General features: G+C 34.6%; 1 protein-coding gene across 3 annotated transcripts in view; it reads left to right on the top strand.

The window, feature by feature from the left end:
- pgap2 (post-GPI attachment to proteins 2) overlaps nucleotides 1-25,645 on the top strand; it is a 49,881-nt gene that overhangs the window by 2,728 nt on the left and 21,508 nt on the right. The window contains exons 2-5 of one of the 3 annotated variants that reach the window (XR_012396534.1): nucleotides 5,468-5,717; nucleotides 7,217-7,323; nucleotides 12,372-12,480; nucleotides 19,116-19,199. Coding sequence is in view for 2 of the 3 variants with exons in the window: in XM_005161301.6 (XP_005161358.1) it covers nucleotides 5,468-5,717; nucleotides 7,217-7,323; nucleotides 12,372-12,480; nucleotides 19,116-19,246 (597 nt within the window). In the remaining variant the exon portion in view is untranslated. 3 annotated transcript variants of the gene reach the window in all.

The following is a 25,645-nucleotide window of genomic DNA, read 5'->3' as shown; positions in this document are numbered from 1 at the left end:
TCTCTCAAGTTAATGTTGTCTATCGAGTAACATAATCTCCCTCAGATCAGATCAGTTTGGTGCGCAGTAAGACTATGACCAACACCGGCCTGTTAACACACTGCATAGACTGTAGGTCTACAGCTCTGGTGTGTTATGAATTGTATGTTTTAAATCACAGCGAGACATGCTACGTTTAGTTTTATTTGTAACATATACATTACCCAGTACACAATAAAATAATATTTTGAATGGCTTGTCTATTAGCGACGTATATATCTGTTAAGTTTAAATAGGCTGAGCATATTTTCATTAATATTAAAACACATTAATAAAAACTAGCCATCCTTTGATTTTTTTTTTCGTTTACGTATATTTTTATCAAACGAAAAATGCAATAAATTGTTTATTTTGGTTTTCTTTTTATTAGAATTAATATCATTAATAGGCTACACAACTCCTACATAACATTGGCTTCAATTGTGTTTTGACAGATATCCTACAAATAGTCTTTTTTTGGCTCAAAGACATTTATGCCTGTTAATTTCAGTGCTGTATTTTGACAAATTTCGCAAAGGCTTTAGCTTTTCCACCTGTCAGCAGCACTAAGCCTCAGTTTTGCAACTTAACTTGTGGCGTCTTGATGTCTGACAGAGAGAGAGAGATGAGGTCAAACCTCAGATTCGATGTGTGGCCGCACGTCACAGTTACTTTATTGCAATTTTTAATATTGGCTCATCTAAATGAACTTTTCATTCGATTAAAAGATGAAATATTGCCAGACAGACAAAGCAACTTTCGGTTTTTGAAGAGAGCAGCCTCAGTGATAAAAGATGCGCGCACAAACAGGATAGCCTACCCTCTTGTCGGCCTATTCTTTATTGATTTTTTAACATTAAACACATAATCAAGTGCAAAAAACAAGAGCTGAACTTCGGGAAAAGTGCTCACTGCTGTTGCCGCAATGGTTGCTTTGTTTCTCTGCAGTTGGATTGTCAATGGCGCGGCATTGCTAAATCACTCTTGTTTTAATAAAAAATAAGATATTTGTTATAATTTTATAAAAATCTTATTCTTAATAAAAAAAATAAGATATTTATTATTAATCATTGTGAGATGATGGTAGCGTGATATTTAGAATGAGAGTATGCGTTGTGTATTTATGGCCATTGATCTACCCGCGACCCACCCATAGGTGTCACTGTGGAAGAGTGATGTCACCGGTGTTGCGTCTTAAAACCGTTATCACCGTCAACACCGTCTATCGTGGCAAGCCTTCTCTATGGTAATATAAATAAATTACCCAGTGCTGTCGTTTCCTCCAACTAACTAGAGAAAATATTATACTATAACTCAACAGTTTACTGTAGTAAAAACTAAAGTATACTGCAGTATTAATTACAGTTTTTCAGTTCATTTTTACTTTTGTTAATACTATAAAATGTAAAAAGTGATTATAGCTATTATTCACTTCAAAAGCACTATAGTATTTGCTATTAATTCCAAATGTTATTTTTCAAGTATACACATAAAACATAAAAAACTGATATAAATTTTCTGAGAATACCTTGTTAAATTTCATTCAGTGTTAACAGTCGAACTCTTCATTGGCATATTTAGAACAATACATATTCAATGGCATAATAATAACAGACTCTGACAGCCTCAGATATAATTTTTTTATATTATTTTGTCATTTTGAATCTTTGTAATTTCTTACTGTCTTTTAAACCACTAGATTTTACCCTTTTAGTCACTGAAAATATAATCAAATGTATTTTAATTTAATTTTAACCTAAATGTTCTCAAAATTATTTAAGTCGTTGAAGCAGACACTTTTATATGAATTCACTTATCACAAAAGGTTTTTAAAAAGTGATTGGAATTAAATAAGTGATGTGCAAGATGTGGTTTTATCAACATCATTACAACAAAAATAGATAATACCAATTAAAAGGATAAGAGTTTGCTCTGTGTAGAACAGAAATGATTAATTATTTTTTTAACATTTTACAAAGCTTCATTATGGATGTGATGTGAATTTGTGAAAACAAATAAAATAATTTGAAAACATTGAAGACAATTTTGAGTATTTCCACAGCACTGTATAGTACAAGTCTAAACAAAGAACTTTTGTAAAAACTCAATTTTTTTTTGAGAAAATTTGATCCATTTGCATGGAAATAGCTGAAATTCTTTAATTTAAGCTTGAATTGTATGTTGATTTAACAGAAACTCTCCTTGCATAGTTTTTTTTTTAAATGGAGATTATTAGAATTAAAATGTTGACTATTCTGACTTAAAAGTCATCAGACGGACACAACTATAAGATCTAGATACTTGAAATTGCTCAACTTTTAAAAATAATTTTATATTTTCTGATATGCACAGCAAAAATTTATATTTTGATAATTTTTTTTAACAATGGTTACTTCACATACAAAAGTCAGACAGCCTCTTGGGCATAGGTCTCAAACTGGATTCCTGGAGGGCCACAGATCTGCACAGTTTTTCTCCAACCCTAATCAAACATAGCTTATCCAACAAATCAAGTTTTTCAAGACTACTAGAGACATTAAGAAGTTGTGAGTTGGAGCTAAAGTATGCAGAGCTACAGCCCTCCAGTAATTGAGTTTGAGACCATTGCTCTAGGGCAGTGGTTCTCAAACTTTTGTACACGTACCACTAGTGACATGTAGGCTTCCTTCTTGTGGTACACAGAGAAATACTGAATAATGAAAGAATTTATATATATATATATATATATATATATATATATATATATATATATATATATATATATATATATATATATATATATATATATATATATATATACATATATACATATATAAATATATATATATATATATATATATATATATATATATATATATATATATATATATATACATATATATATATATATATATATATATACATATATACATATATAAATATATATATATATATATATATATATATATATATATATATATATATAAATATATAAATATATATATATATATATATATATATATATATATATATATATATATATATATATATACACTTTTAACCCTTTGACTCGATTGATTACACTGATGTGATCAGCACCAGCTGTTCCCTGAAGCGTACGATCACATCGTTGTGCTGAGAATGTTTACTTTAGTTTATCACGTCATCAGATGCTAAAAACCTACCCACCTTGGCGCAAAGCCAGAGAAAAAGGCGAGAGGCCGCGGCACTAGCAGAGCAGATACACGCTAGAGAAGCGCTTTTGCAGACCAGTGCTGTTGTGTTGGCATTTTGGTTACTGCATGCTGCGTCATTGCCAAAATAAATATCACAAATTTGTTAAAGTGTGTTCGTTGTTGTGTAAAATAATGTGATATTTTGATACACACAGTTATTTGTTTTGTAAAGCAGGGTGGCTTTTCGATTTATTAATTTGTTACCTCATATTTAGGCAAATGTATCAGGATGTGATTCAAATGTCACAGAACATAGACTCAAGCAACTTTGTCTCAAAGCTTGGAGCTAGAATATAGCCTAATAAAAGTTAGTCTCTGTGTGCAGTTAATACAAACTCCACAGTCCACTTCACATGAGTTCTCAAATCATGGAAATTCCGCATGTATGAATGGATAGATAACGGATGATTTGGTCAAGCAGTGTATCATTTTTAATTAACTTTTAAAAGTACATTTTAAACATTGATTATTTTATTTATTTATTTATTCATTTCCTATAAGCACAGTGTTAATGTTCAAACTATGTATAATGTTTAAAGAGGCTGACAAAAATAGATATTCTTAATAAGAAGAATTAATCTGCCTTGTCATTATGGTGGTACTTGGAGAGACAATGTTTTTCTGAGGTGATACTTGATGAAAAACGTTTGAGAACCACTGCTTTAGGGTATTCAGAGATGACCCCAGACCTGTAATACTGATCCACACTAATAGAACACACACACACAGTACAATCTGTTCTTACTTAACGCTGGTTATTGTACTTTCAGCCGTCTTATCAAAACTAATATCAGGTTAATATCAGTGTGAATAATGTCAGGGGTCAAAAAAGTAGATTGCATGGAAAACTACAAATATGTGGGTACCATTATTGACCGTTTTTATACTTTATACTATGAGGCAAACTGTGCAGGAGTCACAGCTGAGTATTGAATCCCTGTATAGTAGGCAGCTTTTACGGATCGCTCAGGATATTAGTACCTGTAGCTTTCTTCCTGTCTGTGGAGTTTAACCTACTCCTTTCAGGTCGAAGGTTTCACATGCTTTTTAGTAGGACAAAACCATCATTTTTTGTCGCTCTGAATAAATAGTAATATTTCATTATGTACTTTTTTATATGTACATTCTTTTTTTTTTATTGTGTAAATATGTGTGATTTAATTGTTTGTATCAAATGACAAACTTTGCTGCAAAAAGAGTCTACCTACTGCTACCAATAAAGTCAGCTGTACTGAACTGAAAGCTGGTTCAAAACTGGTACAATCAGCATCCAAACTGGCAGCTTGCATACAAAGGAATTATCTTTAAAAGATTTAACACATAATATGGTAAATAACTCAGGAACAGTTGTTTCCAATTCATTAAGGGTCCTGCTCCACTCAAGAGGCCTCATGACCAGGGCCTGATGGAATCTGCGCTAGTTTTTTGCTATCTCTGCGGAGAATTTTGGTAAAAATCTGCGGATATCTGCGGAATTATTGTGAAATAAAAAGTAATACCTTTTTAACTTTTATTTAATGTTTAAATTGCCAATCCAATTAGATGCACTTTATTTGGTAAACAAAGCAAGCCTCTCATATAATATATCAACTAAAAGACAGAAAATATTACTGTACAAACTGCATAGTGCATAAATCAGATGAACATTTTCATATTAGTCAATAATATTACTGTAATTGATAAAAAAAAACTGAATAAAAATATAATTTTTTTAAGGTTTATTTTTAACCTTTTTGCCTTTATTAGATAGGACAGTATTTAGACAGGAAGCAAAGTTGGAGAGAAAGAGAGAGAGGGAGGGGTGTAGAATAGGGAGATATCCTCGAGCTGGGATTCGAACACGGGAAGCACTGACATGCTATTGCACCAATTGTCGACGCGCTAACCAGTAGGCTATTGCGCCGACAAATAAATAGATTTACACACATTTACTCAAGTAAATAAACAAAATTAATGATGGGCTAAAAATCTGCAGAAATCTGCGGAAAAGATTACGTGTGGACCTAAGACCTCTGACCTAGCTAGAAGTACAGATCATTTGGTGTACAGAAAAAGCAAATACACACATTATTCCAGATTTACTGTGAATAGGGATGACACTTGGGTCATCATATAATCTAGGCTTAATCTTAAAATTTTAGCTTTATTAGTAATCATAAAGACATGAGAAATTATTCGTGTTACTCTGTCCTGGAAAATCCATAGTTAATTCTTAAAAAATAAATCTCTCCCAGGTTCCAAACTACCTCCCGTCGATCAGCGCAGCCATCAGTCTAACTCCTGAACGCTACATCTGGCGCTTCAGCATCGGTCTGCATTCTGCCCCACGCTTCCTGGTAGCCGCTGCGTATTTGAGCTTTTACCGCGGACGCTTCTCCAGGAGGCTGACGGAGCAGCTGCTGAGTGGCTTCACATTCCTCTTAGCTCTGAGTGAAAATGTTGGCCTGCTTCTGCTCACCTACGTCTCCTCCACTGAGACATACAGTAAGTCCCTTTCTGGACTCAAGCCCTGAATATTCTGCATGCACACATGAGCAGGGTCGCTTTAATGTGCTTGTGATTGTATTGCTATTGATTTGCTAAATGCGGTGTGTTTGTAAATGATTGTCTTGAAATATTTTGCTTCAAAATGTTTAGAAAAAACAATGTTTTGTGAGACCGTGTGATTATACAGAATAAAAGTCTTTTTTTGTACATATTTTTTGTTTTCACATTTTCACAAACTTAGTTTTGTTTTCACAATTTCACATTTTTCAATTAGTTTTTTATTTAATTTTAGTTCAAAATGTAATGATATGATATTTTTGGCTACTGTAATTTAAAATACTTTTGAAAAGTTTAACAATAAACAATTTTAATGATACTCAGTATAATTTTCATATTTGCTTCGTCAGAGTACATTACTGTAAAAAAATTGTGGTTACATAGAACTTTAAACTTTAAATAGGAATCTATTTTTATATATTTTGAAAAATAATTTATACCCGTCAGAGCTCAACAATTAGGACTGACATGTTGGCCCTAGGCCATCGGGCCAGACGCTCTGGATAGTACAAAGGATTGTTACTGGGCCAATCGGGGCAAGTGCTGCCTTGTCACTTAAGTTAAATTTGCCTACGATTATTTGTCAATAATCAAATACAGTCCTAGAACCAACAACAGTTTGTTCTTTTAAGCCTTTAAATGCCATCTTCTCTGTTAAGTCGTCTTGAAGCAGACATTTATGTGGGTAAACATGATGAAAAAAATTAAGTGATGTTTTGCACAGTTTATCGTCAGTTTGGCAAGCCTGCTACCTTTGTTTTGCAATAAAATACCTGCACTATTTCCATACTGCTAAATTTGTTTGCAAAACACTTAGAATTTTGCTCATTATACATTTAATAACATTTTTAAATATTGAAATTCTAGATTTACAGACATTATTTTTGACACATTATTTAAAATATGTGGCTAAGAAATAGCAATTAACTTTTTTTTTTTTTGGTGGAGCAAGTAAAAATTTTGGACGGGCAAGTAAAAAATTTGAACCACTGGCCCGATCAGTCCAGTAGAAAAAGTCCTTAGTGTTGAACCCTGCCAATGATGCAAAGCTTTTTATCGGCCATTACTTCAGTATACTGTCTTCAGCATAAATGTTTTATTTATTTATTTTCTTTATATAGAAAAAAAATAGTAAAATTATTATTTCTTTTTAAAACAAATCTTACGTAAATCAAAACTGTCTGTGTATAGTGAATATTTGCATCAGTATTTGCTATTCATTAAAATTAAAAAAAATGTGTTGTAAGAATTTTATTTACTTTACATCATAATTTTTGCATATTTTATTTTTTATTTCGCAATGCAAAGACCGTCTTAATTGTTTAATGCCAAATATATTTCTATCAAATAATAATAATTGTTATTTTACCTGCAAAACAATAATTTTATCTATGTCTTTAAGGATTATAATGTTATGTCTTTATATATGTGGTCCACAGGTGTCCATAAGAGCGGCTTCATCCTGTTTATTGGCAGCTCTCTGTTCCACATGTTGTGCACCTGCAAATTGTGGTCCCTGATTGTCAAGTATTCGATCAGTTCAGAGGTGAGAAGAGTTTTTGAGATTATGACATTACGGTTTAGCATAATGAGTTATAAACAGATCAACAGGGGGCGATATAAACAATCTCATGTGTATGTAAAGGCCAATATTACATGCAGTACACTCACTGGCCTCTTTATTAGGTATACCAGTTCAGCTCTTCATGAAGACCTGCCTGATTATATGTGTGTTAATCATGTGGTAATCAGTGAGCAGAGTACATTAGTAACTGTAATATTACCTGAAGTAACAGGTGTGGTGCGTTGCTCCAGTAAAGTGTCCATTGTTTGTACACACTACTCTTTTCAAATACTGTTTTACATGTAATTCACAAAAATAGTATGTAGTAGTAATGTACATTTAAAACAGTGTGTAAAAGAGTGGTATGTACAATTGTTCTCATTAAACTGTGGATGAAAAATATGCCTGGATGACCTGTAAAACTTATCAAATTAAGTTACTCTTCAGTCTACACAATTGGGCACAAACATTTATTTCAGTGTGTTGATTTACGTCTAACTGAAACTGAATATTAAATCGGGGGCGGGGCTTTTTTTGCACATCATTCCCGTGTGCCAAACTAACGGTAAAAGGGCTAAAAAATATAAAAAGGGCTAAAAAACAGACATCAACAGAGAAAGACCACCACTTCAATCGCAGAAGCGAATGGTCACACTGATGAACCATGATTGAACAAACTTATTTTACTTTCACTAATCAATTGTTCACCTAAAGCAGGGATCACCAAACTTGTTCCTGGAGGTCCGGTGTCCTGCAGATTTTAGCTCCAACCCTTATCAAACAAACCCGAACAAGCTAATCAAGGTCTTACTAGGTATACTTGAAACACCCAGTCAGGTGTCTTGAGGCAAGTTGGAGCTAAACCCTGCAGGGCATCGGACCTCCAGAAATGAGAGAGGTGACCCCTGACCTAAAGAATCTCAATGTACGCTAGCAAAATAAAGATTGTTATTTGTAATTTCACACTGACTTTAAAGGTATTGTCTATCTAAAATTAAATTCAAAAATCAGTTGCTAACTTTCATGTGGTTCCTTTCCGAGGTTGGACTGGCCATCTGGCAGGCCGAGCAGTTTCCCGCTGGGAAACTTTTTGGGCTGTACTGATAATCTTATGATCTGCTCGGCCCATAAAACACTTAGCAGACCGTGTTTTTCTGCCTAACTAATTGACGATGCTGGGATCTGTGATGTTTTGAAAAGTAAGATGTTTCTTTTTCGGACAGACCGGCCTATGTGGCGTAATCTGCAGCCCATTGGTTCTTTTCTTTATTGACATTGGGCTGACCCAATCACAAACTTCCATTTTGGACTCTGTAAGACTGCAATGTGTACTTGTCAAAATAGTTGAGAGTCACGCCTGTTTCTCACCCCACTCGCACATATGGAGAGAAGAAGTGGCAAGCAGGCCTTTGCCTTTTGCTTCTGCAGCGCGCAGCAGATCGACAATTGTTGCACGGATCAATATGTTACTGTCTATTTTATCTAGTTACCTGTCTGTCCATATACTTTCTTTTTACTTTTCATCTGCACCAAGGCCCGCGGCAACTTCCTCTTATGCTGTTTCCTTATGCTTAACCTGCAAGTCTTTATTTAGCAAATTATATAGACCAAAAAGAACTGTCTGCTTCTCAAGCTCTATAAGGAGTGTCATTCATGTATTTTAAGATGCACTTGGTCAGAAGACAATCGCATGAGATATCATGACATTTTGTTTTTGATCATCAGCATGATGTAGGCTTATAGTTACAATAATATTTATACAATGTGGTTATAATGATATTTGTACATGATAAAACTAGTGTGCAACTTAAGCAAAACTAATACTAACAATTAATGTGCATCAGCAGGCCTCAACAGGCAGTTTTTGTTATGTTCATTATTTAGTATAGGCTCCTCAAAACACACAGGCACACACAAGATGGACTTCCAGTGTGGATTATAATTTTATTTGAATAATAAATTTAATTTAAGTTTAAAATTTTTCAACTCTCATTATTTCCTAAATATGGCTTTTGTGCTTTTATAGAATGGGAGTAGGTAAACATAATCAAGGGCGTGCAGGGGTAGCATTTTGATTGAATGTAGTGGCCCACTCTGTCCCAAAATGCCAGGGCTGATTTATTTATTTGTTTGTTTGTTTGTTTATTCATTCAATTATTTATTTATTATTATTTTTTTGTCCCAGTCCAGCCCTGTTCCTGCCCTAACCCACAAGTATTTGGTTTATTTATATGACAGCAATGTTTTGGGAGTCTAAAAATACAGATGTAAAAAAAAAATCCTTATTATCATCTCCATGTACAAAATGTGATTTCGTGAAAACAGTAAATTTTTTGTGAATTTATTTTATAAACACAAACAAGAATTGCGGACTACAGGGGTCCTTCGTACGTGGATTACTCAGTTAGCTGGATTTGTTTGTTGACGATTTGACAGTTCCAGGATCATTTCATTTTTTCCAAAACTCATCTGAGAGTTGTTGTCATAGCAACAGTTCTGGTAGCTCAAACCTGTTCGGGAGCAGCAGCAGCTTATTTCATATACACAGGATTAGATGAGATCTTTTTCATAAGCCTTTTCAAGCAAAAATAATATTAAAAGTACGTACCAAATTCTGATATTTTCTTACATTAGTAGTTATATATTTAAGGTACCCGCTTAAGTACAATTTGTGTATGATAATAGACATGGGGTCCATTCTTCGTACGTGGATTACTCAGTTAGCTGGATTTGGATGTTGGCAATTTGACACAATCCAGGATCATTTCGTTCTTCAAAGCTGATCCGAGAGTTGTTGTCATAGCAACATTTTTGGTAGATCAAACCTGCTGGGCAGCAGGCTCAATTCATAGAAACAGGGTTAGATCAGCTCAGTTCATGCAAAGAAAATACTGAAAGTATGTACCAAATGCTGATCTTTTCTTACAATAGTAGTTATATACACTTGGGAAAGTAGTAACTATTTTAAGCTATATATATATAAAGCCTAGTTATTAACAAAATAAATAAAGTTATACATATTAATAAAACTTATGCAATCTGCACCCTCGAAATGAATGTACAAAGACTGCCACCTGGTGGTGCAAAGAGAAAACTGATTGATATGAACTTTTTAGATCACTTTAGAACAATTTGTGTATAATAGAAATGCACAATATGTCACTTTTTTAAAAGCAATAATACATTTCAGCAGTCATAAACATGTTCTGACAGTTAATATGCCAGTGATTTGATGCTTCACAAAAGTTGCAGACACCTTTACCAATATCAAAATGCTTTTGTAAACATCCAGTTATTCTTTTCACCGATTAAAAACGGCTACTATAATAAAGAAAATATTTTCTAAATGTAAACTAAATACACTGATAGGCATTGAAATACATAATGAATAGTCTTGACACATGAAAGTGTAAAACCTGCAGCTCACAACAAATGTGGAAGGTTATTGCGTGTCTTTTAACACGGTTTACTGCTAGTTTGATGTAATTTTGCTCACATGGATAATTGAATATTAATCAGATGATGTCATTACGCTGCCATCAGCCAATCGTTGCATTGCAGATCATGATTTCGAGGATCGATAGATCAGTCGTTCACAACACACGCAGCGATCTCAGATCAGTTCATCCAGACATTCTAATCTGATTCGCGAGCTTGTTTGAAGAACCAAATTAGTGAGAGATCAGTTATCGAGATGAAAAGATCCAGGATCTGCCAAATCATCTTAGATCATTTAAGCGAGGTATGAAGAACGGACCCATGTTTTTTTGTTTTTTTTAAGGAATAATAATTTATGCAGTCATGCACATTTTTTTGACATCTAATATGCTTGATTTGATGCTTCACAAAAGCTCTGGACACCTTTACCCATATCAAAATGTTTTTGATGCAAAATTAAAATAAACAGACAGTTATTCCTTATGCAGATTAAGAAACTTAAATAGGGCTTGGCTACTATAATAAAGAAAATCTGCTCTAATGTAAAATAAATAAATTGCTAAATACTCTCGACACATAAAAGTATAAAGCCTGTGGTGCACAACAAAGGTGGAAAGTTATTGCGTATTTAACAAATATACAAACATAAACATTTATATTTAAAAAACCGTTTACAATGAATTTTATATAATTTTGCTCACATGAGTAATTGAATAATAATCAGATGATGTCATTACACTGCTGTGCTGTCAGCTAATCGTTTCATTGCTGATCATGATTTTGATGATCGACAGATCAGTCCTTCACAACACATGCATTGATCTCAGATCAGCTTATCCAGAAATGTTTATCTAATCACGAACTTGCTTGAAGAACCAAATTAGCCAGAGATCTGTTATCAAGATTAAAAGATCCAGGATCTTAATATGTATATGTGATACACACATGCATAGAAACAAAACCATACAAAACAATTGTGTTACATGGATAGATATATATAATAAGTGTGTACAATTTTATTATTATTTAGGATGTGATTAATCGCAATATATTTTTGCCCAGCAATAATTTTTTAGGCATTCAAACAAAATGAGGGGATAAGAAAAAAAAAAACAGATTAGCATCCCATAAAAAAAACCCTCTAGCGTCTAATAAACATCTTGTGAACCTCATGTTAAAATCACATGTGAAACATTTCATGCACATCTCACATGTGATTTTAACATGTGAATCTTTTACTGTTCAATTTTACACTCAGCTTATATTCTCATACATAGACTTTCTCTAATTATTCAGCTACGCTCTTAACACACAAGTGATCTTGACACCACTCGCACAGCTCTAATAAAAGGTGTTGCTTTTGCGCCGCCGGGTGAGAATTCTGGGAGTTAATGTGTCAAAGACCGCAGTGTGTCTGTATATTTGTGCTGCTGTGAAAGTGCAGCTCTGGGGGAAGTGGTTGCAGTATTTTCATAGAGCCGCGCTCCACCTGCTTGCTCCACATCGCGTTGCAGAAGAGAACTGATGACATTGTGTGTCTTCTTTCTCTTTTTTCTCTCTTCTCTTTCTTCACGAACCCGCTTTGTCACCAGGAGATGATGTCGTACTGGTTTAAGCTCCGCCTTTTCCTGTTCAACGGCGGCTGCTGTGTGTTGGCGGTCTACTTCTACAGGCGGCACAACACGTACTGTGAAGAAGGAAGTGAGTGCAACATCTCTGTTCTTCACCCCACCCTAATTTCCCTCAATGGTTTATGAGAAATGATTTTAAAATCAACTCAGAAATTATTATGAACTATAATTGATTGCTAATATTTGGGGAATTTTATGGTCACCATTAATCAGATTTAAGATATGAAGAAAATTGTATTTCTTGTAAAGTGTTTTTGAGGTTTAAAACTTAAAAAGTGTCTAAAATGTCAGCAGAAATTGCATTTATCTGCAGAATTTTTATAATGTCACTTAAAAGGAGGGTCGAGGCAGTGGCGCAGTAGTTTCCCCCACAGTCCAAAGACATGTGGTACAGGTGAATTGGGTGGGCTAAATTGTCCATAGTGTATGAGTGTGTGTGTGTGAATGTGTGTGTGGATGTTTCCCAGAGATGGGTTGCGGCTGGAAGGGCATCTGCTGCGTAAAAACCTGCTGGATAAGTTGGTGGTTCAATCCGCTGTGGCGACCACGGATTAATAAAGAGACGAAGCCGACAAGAAAATGAATGAATGAACTTTAAAGGAGTCTTTGCTAAATAAATGTGTATTTCTTTTCAAATGAATTCTAAAACTCAAATTTTATAAGCCGTAGTTTGTTAGAATAGTTTTTCGTGTTTTAAACTGTTCGTAGCAAGCTTCAGAAATATACTTGTATAATATGAACATATGATACACGTTTACAGTATCACTCAACAGTTTATATTGTGAATTATTGATTATGGTGCTCAATTCCCCTCTTATAACATTTAGATCTCACATTCAAGTTGATCTTTAAAACACTTATAATTAAAACGCACTGCTAATTATAATCTTTATCAAAGATTGACAAAATTATTGGGCACATTTGAAATGTAATTTTGCATAGTCATTTGCCAATTGGGGCCAAACTACTGCATGAAAATTCTCTCTGAATTTCAAAAGTTATTGACAAAAGTTGAACATTTGATAGATATTAAAATGGCTAAAATTCTTTAAGGAAATTAGTTAATTTCACCAAACCCAATACACTTAGTTTAGTTTAGTTTAGTTTAGTTTAGTTAGTTTAGTTTATTTATTTATATAGCACATTTTTTACAACACAACGTTGCCCAAAGTGCTGAACACAATCAATACTAAACATGAAATCTACATCACATAAATAACAATTAAAACATAAGGCAAATCCCTCAACATTAAAAAGGCTCAAACACTAAGGAACAAAGATGGTGTTTTAAACGCTTTTTAAAAACAGGTAGAGTTGGAGCGTGTCTGATGTGGGGCGGAAGCCCGTTCCAGAGTTTTGGGGCGACAACAGCAAAAGCCCGATCCCCACTTCGCTTACACCGGGACCTTGGTACAGATAGAATAAATTCATCAGAAGACCTCAGTGACCTACCAGGATTGTATACGTGTAGCAGGTCTGATAAGTATGATGGTGCCAGATTGTTTAAGGATTTAAAAACAAAGATCAATAGTTTAAAATCAATTCTCGACCTAACAGGCAGCCAGCCCAGAGAGGAAAGAACTGGGGATATGTGCTCAAACTTGCGAGTCCCTGTCAGAAGTCTCGCAGCTGCATTCTGTACTAATTGCAATCTGTTTAGGGCATTTTGACTAATACCCACATACAGAGAATTACAATAGTCAAGTCTTCCCAGAATAAAAGCATGGATCACCTTCTCAAGGTCATTAAAAGAGAGAAACGACTTTACTTTTGCCACAAGTCGTAAATGGTAAAAACTGGATTTAACAACTGTATTTACTTGTTTGTTAAATTTCAGATCACTGTCGAATTGAAATCCTAGGTTTCTAACAACAGGTTTTTGATAAGTGGAAAGCTCACCAAAACCTGATAAATGCAGAGGGTTAGGATCGCCAAACCAGACCAGCTCAGTTTTTTCTTCATTGAAATTTAAAAAATTTGACGAAAGCCAGCTCTTAACCTCGACTAGGCATCTCATAAAGGAGTCAAGCTCCTTTTTATCCCTACTTTTAAAAGGGACATAAATCTGAGTGTCATCAGCATAAAAATGAAAAGCCACCCCATGTTTACGAAAAATTGATCCTAAAGGTAAAATATATAAAGAAAATAAAATAGGTCCAAGTATAGACCCTTGTGGAACTCCACATGTCAGGGGTCTGGAGGATGAAAAAGTCTGACCAACATTAACGCAAAAGCTTCTGTCCGACAAATAAGATCTAAACCACTTAAGGGCAGAGCCCTGAATGCCCACTAATCTCTCAAGACGAGAAATAAGGATTTCGTGATCTATAGTGTCAAAAGCTGCAGTAAGGTCAAGAAGCATAAGGATCACAGAGTGCCCCGAGTCCCTAAATAACAGAATGTCATTCAACACACGTAGCAGTGCAGACTCAGTACTGTGATATGCCTTAAAACCCGATTGAAAAACTTCATGAATACTGTTGAGCTCCAGATAGCTCTGCAGTTGTGTTAAAACTGTTTTCTCCAAAATCTTAGATAAAAAGGGTAGCTTAGAAATTGGTCTAAAATTGGACAACACAGATTTATCCAAACTAGGCTTTTTCAAGAGAGGTTGCGCGACGGCATGTTTCAACTGAGAAGGCACCACACCAGAAACAAGACTCCTATTTATAATGGATAAAATACTAGGGCCAATAATCTCAAAGGCTTGCTTAAAAAACTTTGATGGAAAAATATCCAATGGATAGCTGCTAAGTTTGATCTTGCCTACTGTATCAGTCAGAGATAGAAGATAGACAGGTGTGAAGCTAACAAGTGCAGCAGGGGACACATCCGGTTCCGGAAAAACAATATCAAAGCTAGCAATCCCAGACCTAATTGAAGAAATCTTCTCCGTAAAGAAGTTTAAAAAAGCTTCACATGTATCACATGACTCCTCCATAACAACATTAGACCCAGGGTTAATCACAGAACTTATGCAGGAGAATAAAACATCAGGCTTATTTTGATGAGTACTGATTAATTCAGAAAAATATTTCCTCTTAGCCTCCTTCATAGAACGCTGATAATTAGAGAGAGATTCCTTAAAGATCTCATATGACACCTGCAGTTTATCTCTCTTCCACTTGCGTTCAGCCTTTCTGCAGGCCTGTCTAGATGCCCGAGTTGTCTCATTTAGCCAAGGCTCTGATCTAGGCTTAACAGTTCTAGTTTTTTCGGGGGCAACAAAGTCTAAGATTGAAGAAAAAGAGCAATTGAACAATTCCAGTAACTGGTCAACATCCATATAAGAGGGAGGGTCCTCTAGCATAGTTGTATGTTGTTCATTAATGTACAAATCTTTAAACAGATCAATAGAAGAAACATTAAATCTACGAAATCGCCTGAAAACAATAGGAGAGTTGCTTATTTCATGGGTAAAAGTGATCTCAAAAGTGACTGCTTTATGGTCTGTAAATGCCATATCGTCTAATGCAACATTGCAGATTGATAGACCATATGTCAAAACACAATCCAATGTGTGCCCCTGGTTGTGAGTGGGCCCTTGCACATGCTGTGTCAAATTAAAAGAGTCAATAAGATTTAAGAAATCCTTAGCTAAATTGTCTTTTGGGCAGCAAACATGAACATTAAAATCACCCAAAATTAAAATATTATCATATCTAGGTAAAATACTGCTCAACAAGTCCCCAAACTGTTTAATAAAGTCTTTAGTAGACCTAGGAGGTCGATAAATTACACTTACACTACCATTCAAAAATTTGGGTTCAGTAGGATTTTTGAATGTTTTAAAGTAAGCTTCTCCTGCTCACCAAAGCTGCATGTATTATCAAAATTACAGTACAATTGATTGTTGTACATTGTACAGTTGTACAGTACATTGTAAAGTTGTGAAATGTCATTGCAATATAAAATAACTGAAGTAGTTTATAATTTATTTAATCATTTATTCCAGTGATTGAAATTTTGAATTTTTAGCTTTTTTACTCCAGTCTGTAGAGTAACATGATCCTTTAGAAATTTGTATTAGTATTATAGTTGTTGTTGTTGTTGTTGTTGTTGTTGTTATTATTGATATTGTTATTATAAATGGTAATAGCAATGCTTAATTTTAAAAATTGCAAAGTCCCTGAACAGATTGGTGTATGAAAGTGAAAATAGGGCAGTATCGCGGACAAAAGTGCAGAGGGTTGGGGAGTTGCGGAAGAAAGTGAAGAGAGCAGGGCAGGGGTGCATGTGAGGCATGTGCTGGTCTGCCGGATCAGATTTCAGAGGTGCCGGATCCAGCTAGTCCGGTACAAATTAAGCCCCGAGTTATAGTAATTAAAGCAATAATGACTATAGTAAAAATTTCATTTGAAACTACATACAATAAGTGATAAGTATTTAACAATATATATTTTTTCATTTAATAAATGCTGCCTTGATGAACAAAATATTTTTTAAATAAAATGTATAATTATTAAAAAAAAAAAAAAGCTCACTTCAAACTTTTGAGCGGTAGTGTATGTTCAGGATTAATGTGAAACAAGCTGGTATAAAATGGGGAATAAACACACACACACACACAAAATGAATGTACTGTAGCAACGCAACAGCCAGTCCAATTCAAATTTAGCATGTGGTGTCTGTCGCCATGGTGTCGTGCTTTTCTATGAGGATGTTGTGGTGTCTTCATAAAAAACACCCACCACCAGCCAATCAATTTTGAGCACCTTCTCTTATAAGAGAAAAATATGAACGGAATTGACTAATGTGATTTTTGGTTAAACCCGTACCTAAAATATATTGTGTTTAATCACTGATTTGAGTGGTTAGATGATTGCTCTGTATTAAATAACACATTTTTATAAATGTACTTACCGTGCGTTCACCCGGGTGAGTTCTGGAGAAAGCAGCGCAGCACGTCTTGGGTTGTGGGCATTAAGGACAGTTAAATCATGTCAAGAGGTAAAGTGCTAGATCTTGGTAGCGGTGATAATTGTGGACGGGGCCGAGAGTAGAGAGAGGTGGTGCCGATGTATTTAAAGGAACACTTCACATTTGTTGGAAAAAGGCTCATTTTAAAATGACCCTAGAGTTTTACCATTTTTTAATCCATTCAGAAGGTCTCTGGGTCTGGCTGGAGCACTTTAAGCTTAGCTTAGCATAGATCATTGAATCAGATTAGACCATTAGCATCTCACTCAAAAAAGAATCAAAATAAGTTTTTCTATTTTACACTTTTTTTATCTGTAGTTTCACCATGTTTTATGGTTTATGAAAAATAAGATCTAGGAATATCTTAATCTAGGAATAGAATATTTTCTAGGTTGTAAGGAGGCGCAATGATAATACATAGCGCTGTTTCCTATCTGGGGTCTATATTGACAATATGCGGGCCCTGTGTAATATCATTAGCAGCATTTCCACTGTCGGGCTAGTAGCTCGCAGCGCGTCACGCAAACCCCGCTCCCAGAAAGTCCCCTGAATCAAACGTCACACAACCCGCCCAGTTCAGCAGGAATCATAAAGCACATCATCGCATGATCACGAAACCATTAAAATGAAAACAACCGAAATGATCAAATGACACGTTACTGTACAGCATTACATAATATGTGTATACGCACAGGCCTGTGTATTTCCATTCATTATATTCGTTTACTCACCGACCGACTGTTGGCATTGTGCATCGAGCGGTCTCGCCACTAACGGAGAGACTCAGCGCAGTGAGCGCATCCATAATATTAAACCACAGAAATTCTCTGGTAATTCCTCTTTATTTAAGGATGTTGCATATTATTCGGTGATCTTAAGTACAGGAATGTGTTAAGTGTTTCAGAACATAAGAGCAAGTAATAAAATATAGACCTCTTTGGGCCAAGGTATTCGGCGGGCCAAAAAAGGTCAGCCGCTGGCCCCGAGAATACCCTTCTTTAGCCCGATCAGGCCCTGGAAGTGACAGTGGAAACACGACTGGCCTTGGCTCACCCAGGCTCGCTCGCTTTAGGCACGATAGTAAAAACACGGCTATTGTGCAGTGCCTGATGTCATCTAATAGGAAAATTATTGAAACACTTCTATTGAAATTTTTGAGCAAGATGCTAATGGTCTAATCAGATTCAATTACTTATGCTAAGCTAAATAGCTAAACTAAAAGTGCTCCCACCAGCTGAATGGATTAAAAATGGTTAAACTCAATAGTTTAACTCTAGGGGAATTGTAAAATGAGTGTATTTCCAACAAAAGTGGAGTATTCCTTTAACAAGAGTGGCGCCTTGTGAAGAAGCCCCAGATGGATGTGTTTTGTGTTTACTTTTTGATAGGTTTAGGAAAGTTATTGAACATTTGCTGGTTTTCTCTTTCTTTCTTTCTTGAATGATTGCGAGATTGAGGTACTTCTACAGGAAGATACATGATAAAGTGGAACAAAGAAACCTCTCTGCATACTAGTGTTTCAGAGATGTTCTTGCTAGACCGAAAGCAGAAGTATAAATGCTCACAATGGCATAGACTACATGCAGGGTGTCTGGGGGACACCAATCACTCCATTCAGAAGTATAACCCAGGCATTAGAATGAATGCACTCTTGCAGTTACACATGTTTTGTTTGTAATGCATTTAGGCAAAATATTTGGTAATTAAATCATGTCCAGTTGTTGTCTCTATTGAAATGAGTGTTGTAATTCCAAACTTCAGTATTTTCTTATCTCTCTCTGGCAGTTTACACATGCTTCGCGGTGTGTGAGTATCTGGTGGTGCTGTCCAACATGGCCTTCCACATGACTGCCTACTGGGACTTTGGAGGTAAGGAGGTGATGGTTGCAACACCTCCAGAGGGAAAGCACTTCTGACACAGGAAGTGAACACTTGCATCATCTCCTTGAAACTTGAGACACGTGGCTGATTTTGACTCGAGACTGACTGCATTAAAGCACCTATGACTGTTTACATCCTCACAAAACAGTGTTTTTAAACTCGGCTGCTTTAAATATTTTATCTAAGGTCATCTTCAGTGGTGTGCTACGTTTTAAAGGATCACGTCTACAGAAACCAGTTAAATAGTTTAATTTATTAGCTTTTAACTTCTTAAAGGAAAAGTCCAGCCAAAATGAAAATTGAGTCAACTTTTAAGTTTCTTTTTACTGTTGAAGGTAATTTGAAGATTGTTGAATATTGACTTTCAAAGTTTTTTTTTCATTATGTATATCAACAACAATGTCTCCAACATTCTTCAAAATATCTTCTTTTGTGTTTAACAGTAAAAGGATACGCATAAGACCTTAAAGGGTGAATAAAGATAAGTAAAGATTTATTTATTTGATGAAGTCATTTAAAGGGAACGCTCAGCCAAAAATTAAAATAGTGTCAACATTTGAGTTTCTTCTTGCTGTTGAAGATATTTGAAAGATTGTTTAATAAAGTTTTTTATTATGTATATCATCAGCTATCGGTCTCCAACATAATTAAACATATCTTCCTTTGTGTTTAACAGTAAAAAGATACCTGTAAAGGTTTGAAGAGTGAATAAACAAATAAGTTTCTGGGGGGTTTTGATGAAGTCATCATTTAAAGAAAAGGTCAGCTAATAAAAGATGTCAACATTTGAGTTTCTTTTTACTGTTGAAGACATTTTAAAGATTGTTGAATATTGACTTTCACAGTTTCTTTTTTCACTATGTATATCAACAGCTATCAGTCTCCAGCATTCTTCAAAGTATCTTCTTTTGTGTTAAAGAGTAAAATGATTCTCGTAAGTCTTTGGAGAGTGAATAAATGATAAGGAAAGTTGCTTTTATTGATGAAGTCATCATTTAAAGGGAAAGTTCGGCCAAAAATTAATATAGTGTCAACATTTGAGTTCTTTTTTACTGTTGAAGACATTTTGAAGATTGTTGAATATTGACTTTCATAGTTTCTTTCACAATTCATATCAACAGCTATCAGTCTCCAGCATTCTTCAAAATATCCTCTTTGTGTTTAACAGTACAAAGATACTCATAAAGCTTTGGAGGGTGAATAAACAATTAGTAAAGTAAAAAAAAATGGGTGATCTAGTTATTTAGAGAGAAAGTTCAGCAAAAAATAAGAATTGTATAAACATTTGAGTTTCTTTTTACTGTTGAAGATATTTGAAGATTGTTGAATATTGACTTCAATAGTTTTTCCACTATGTATATCAACAGCTATCGCTCTCCAACATTTGTTAAAATATCTTCTTTTGTGGTTAACTGTAAAAAGATACTCATAAGGCTTTGGAGGGTGAATAAACGATAAGTAAAAAAAGAAAGATGAAGTAGTTATTTAAAGGGAAAGTTCACCCAAAAATGAAAATTTTGTTTTTAATTGGTCTGTATGAGTTCCTTTCTCCTGAAAGAATAAGAGTCTGGCTAACTTAACAGTTGATGGTCCTCACTGGTTCCCATATCATGGAAAAAAAGAAAAAGAAAGTTCATCAGGTTGAAAAAAGAAAAAAAAAGAAAGGATAATTATATAAAAAGTAGAATGAGGTAAATAAAAGATATTTTAAAGATTGTTGACTATTGACTTTCAGAGTTTTTTTTCAATGTGTATAGTAACAGCTATCGCTCTCCAACATTCTTCAAAATATCTTCTTTTGTTTCAAACGTAAAAAGATACTTATAAAAGTTTGGAGGGTGAATAAACAATTAGTAAAATAAATTTTTTTTTAAAAATGGGTAAAGTAGTTATTAAAAGGGAAAGTTCAGCCAAAAATAAGAGTTGTATAAACATTTGAGTTTCTTTTTATTGTTGAAGATATTTTAAAGATTGTTGGAAATTGACTTTCATCTTTTTTCCACTATATATCAACAGCTACCTCTCTCCAACATACTTCAAAATATATATTTTTTGTGTTTAACAGTAAAAGGATACTCATAAGGCTTTGGAGGGTGAATAAACAATTAGTGAAGTAAAAAAATGAGTGAAGTAGTTATTTAAAAGGAAAGGTTATCGAAAAATAAAAATTGAATAAACATTTGAATTTCTTTTTACTGTTTAAGATATTTTGAAGATTATCTTATTTTGTGTTTAACTGTAAAAGTATATCATAAGTCTTTGGAGAATGAATAAACAATTAGTAAAGTAAAAAAAAAAATTGGAATCATTTAAAGGAAAAGTTGAAAATGTTGTTGTTTACTGGTCTCTATGAGTTTCTTTCTCCTAAAAGAAAAAGAGAAGAATCTGGATAACAAAAGATGTGATGGTTATCACTGGTGTTCATAACATGGAAAAAAGAAACGACAAAATCCATCAGGTTGAAAATTGAAAAAAAGAAACTCATATTGGTTCGAGACTAATTAAATAAAAGGTATAATAAAGCAAATGATGACTTTTTTTTGTTGTTGTTGTTGAACTATCCCTTTAATTTTCCTCAATCAAAGCTTTTTTTTATAGCAGACTATTTCTGCCGCAGAATTTAAAAAAAAGGTAAGTGGCTTTTTTAATCTCACAATTCTGACTTTTCTCACAAATGTGAGTTTACATATTACAATTCACAAATGTATTTTCAGAATTGCAAGTTTAATATTTTGCAAATCTCTGAATTTAGACTTTTTAAATCAAAAGGAAGTTTCTATTTTGCAGATCTGACTTCATATTTATGAATTGATGGAAGAAAGGTCAGAATTGTGTGATATAAACTCTAAAAAGTTTTTTGATATAGCATCCAGTTAGCTTCTTATTTTGATCTTCAATCGGCTTATTCCCATTGGCTGACGTTGGCTTCACTCAAAAGTGCTTATTAAGTGCGTATTATCTGTTAAATATCTGCAAATGTTCAAGTAACTCAGAGTGACGTGTCAGTTGGTTTGCAGCTGCTGTTTCACAAGTGCCGTCTACATGCTAACAGCTCGCTCTACTGAAAGTCATTCACTTCAGTCTCTCTTCCTTTGTAAGCGCTGGTGTCAATCGTGTGAAAAGTCATTCTTAGGTTGCCTTTTGCACAGCATTTGTTGTTTATTTTCATAGGGGCTGAAGAGCATTGTTAGGTTTGTACATATTTCTATGGTCAAATAGTGCAATTATTGATTTAAGAACGACAAGAGCTCTTGATGTATGATGTTGTTGCCATTGGTTGAACATAAAAACTGGTGTGTTTTGTGTTGGACTTGTATTTCATAGATCACTAGTGGCCAAGTTCAGCATGATGTTGTGAATAATAAGGATTTTTATGATGCACCAAAACTGTTTTTAAATCAGTGTCGAATAAATATTTGGATGAAAATTTAGTGGATGATTTCTGAGATTAGCACATATATATTTGCTAGATATATTGGAAACGTATCAGTTTTTATTTGTTATTTATTCATGTAGAAATGCTCATTTCTTTGTATTGTACATTTATATAAGATAGACTAACATTTGTTGATGGTCATTAATAAAAATAAAAAAAACACCCAATGTTCCTATTATCTCAAGTCTATTAATTGATGTTAAAGGTTTACGAAACCCTCGAGTACTCGAGATTTTAACCGATTTGTGTGTGTGTTAAGCATCAGATAAGACAATGTTAGCACCTGTTAGCTTTAATTTTGGGGAAAACTGGATAATTTTGAGCTTTTGTCAGCTAATTTCAGCTTCCGGGTTTATAATGATTTTTGGGGTCGGATCAAAATCGGCGATGGATCGCAAAACTGCAATTGCAAAGATGACACGTCGGTTTCTCATTATTATTCATAGCGGAGTTTTCTTATTCTATGAGAAGAGCCGGCTTCTTAATTATTCATGACTGCACGTGCTTTCCAAGGCAAGGCAGACCTGTCAGTGCTAGGCTGTGAGACCCTACATTAATGACTGGGTGAAACCACGTCCACAGACCACGGCACACGATATTTAGCTGTTCATGAAGGGTTGTATGTGTTTGTTTCCATGATCCCTGGGGTTTGTTGCATGTTTTTCCCTGCGATGCTGTCAAGGCCGATACAGAAAAGCTGTTTGTGTGCAGCAAGCATTTTTGACGGGAGAGCTGTATGAGAATTGGAGAACGTTGTCTTTTCTCAGGAGTTCGTTCACATTTAGACACATCGCCGTGCTGCTGTGTTTGCCTAAATCCTCTAGATTACCAACAGGGCTAATGGTTAAAATAGACAGGGCAGGAGACCTGCTGCACAAGAGTGCATTCAGACCCAGGGATTGAGGGAAAAGTCCTCATTTACAGTGTTTATATGAACACGATTATCTTTATAATGATATAAATTGTGGTTATCTGTATATGAAATTACGAATGCACAAATGTTGCAGGGCATTAAATTACTGTTTATGTCTTTGCATTATAATTTGTAAACTGCAAAATCATGCGTCTCCTCACGGTTTGTGTCTCATTTTGGGAGCCGACTGACAACAGTTGTTCACTCCCCTCCTTTTCCCCAGCTCTGCTGGCCACACCCACTCCTGCCTCTGATCGCGGAGCTCCACGCCCATTATAATGCATTTTTTGAAAAAATTCTGAGGTAGACCTGAATTGAAAGTGAGGGGTTTCATGACCCTTTAAATGGACAGCTCACCCCCCAAAAAATGAAAATTGTCATCATTTACTAAAGAATGCTGGAAAAAAAACAGCCATCGACTTTCATAGTATTTTTTATTCCTACTATGGATTAGGGCTGCACAATATATTGTTTCAGCATCAATATCGCAATGTGTGCATCTGCAAGATACTTAGTTGACTTTGCAGTTTAATTTTTACATTTACATATGCAAAAGCATAATGCATTTTTCTGTGTTTTGTTGCATTTATCGACGCTTATAGTTTGTTTATTACATGTTATGCATGAGTCACTCTCCTACAGAATCATCCCAATCAAAATTAAAACATTCGGTAACCCTTTTCGGACTAACTGTCACCATTAGCTAGTTGCTTATTAGCATGCATTGTATATTATATGTTGTATTGTAGATATTGGCTGCTTATTAGTACTTATAAAGCAAATGTTCTGGATATGATCTTATTCTACATCATTGATCTTACTACCTTTAATGAGGAGCAAATTAGGAGTTTATTAAAGCAAAAGTCAAATTGATTTGCTTACAGCGAGAACTGAACCTTAAAATAAAGTGAATAAACATTCTTTTTAAGTATAACAAAGTACATTGCAATATATATTGCAGAAAAACAAAACATTGTGCAGCCCTACTATGGATGTCAATGGTGTTTTTTTTCCAACATTCTTCAGATATGTGGTTTTGTGTTTAGCAGAAGAAAGGCATTAATTCAAGTGGCATTTATTCAACTATAAAAGTGGGTGAACTGCCTCTTTAATGGATAACTAACATTATTCGTTTGAACAATGAATTAGTAATATAAACACAGTTCAGGTCAAAATTATTAGCCCTACTGTCAAGTTTTCTCCCAAATAATGTTTAACAGAGCAAGACATTTTTCATGGCATTTCTTAAATTTTTTTTTTTTTTTCTTGAGAATTTTTTTTTTCATTTCATGTAGAATAAAAGCAGGTATTTATTTTTGTTTTAAACCATTTTACTGTCTATTATTAGCCCCATTAAGCAATTATTTTTTTCGGTTGTCTACAGAACAAACCATCGTTTTAACAATTTATTGGTAATGTACACCACCTGACAAAAGTCTTGTTGACGATATCGTTGTCAAAGGAACAAATAATAACTTGCTTAGTTGATCATTTGGAAAAGTGGCAGAAGTTAGATTTTGTAATCATCTGTTGAAACTGCAGAAGACCTGTTGGAACTCCCAAGATTTTTACAGAAATTAGTCAAGTTTGTTGGAGGAAATTCATGGTTTGAGGTTTCATTCAGTATTCGGCCATGCGATAGATCTGCAGAGTGGATGGCAACATCAACAACCTGAGGAATCAAGACATTTGTGCAGCCCATTACAATACAAACCACAAGAGAGGACAATTTCTTCAGCAGGATAGCGCTCCACAAACTTCAGCCTCTACATCAAAGTTCTTGAAAGCAAAGAAGGTCAAGGTGCTGCAGGATTGGCCAGCCCAGTCACCAGATATGAATATTATTAAGCATGTCTGGGGTAAGATGGAGGAGGCATTTAAGATGGATGGAAATAATGTTGATGAACTCTGGGAGTCCTGCAAGAACACTTTCTTTGCCATTCCAGATGACTTTATTAATAAGTTATTTGAGTCATTGCAGAGATGTATGGATGCAGTCCTCCAAGCTCATGGGAATCATACACACTATTAATTCTTTTTCCACTGCACCACGACACTACATATTCTATACTGTACATTATTTCT

Source organism: Danio rerio, chromosome 21, assembly GCF_049306965.1.
Source record: "Danio rerio strain Tuebingen ecotype United States chromosome 21, GRCz12tu, whole genome shotgun sequence".
NCBI classification, from domain to species: Eukaryota; Metazoa; Chordata; class Actinopteri; order Cypriniformes; family Danionidae; genus Danio; species Danio rerio.
Note: the sequence above shows the minus strand (reverse complement) of the source record. Positions and strands in the feature narration are given on the sequence as shown.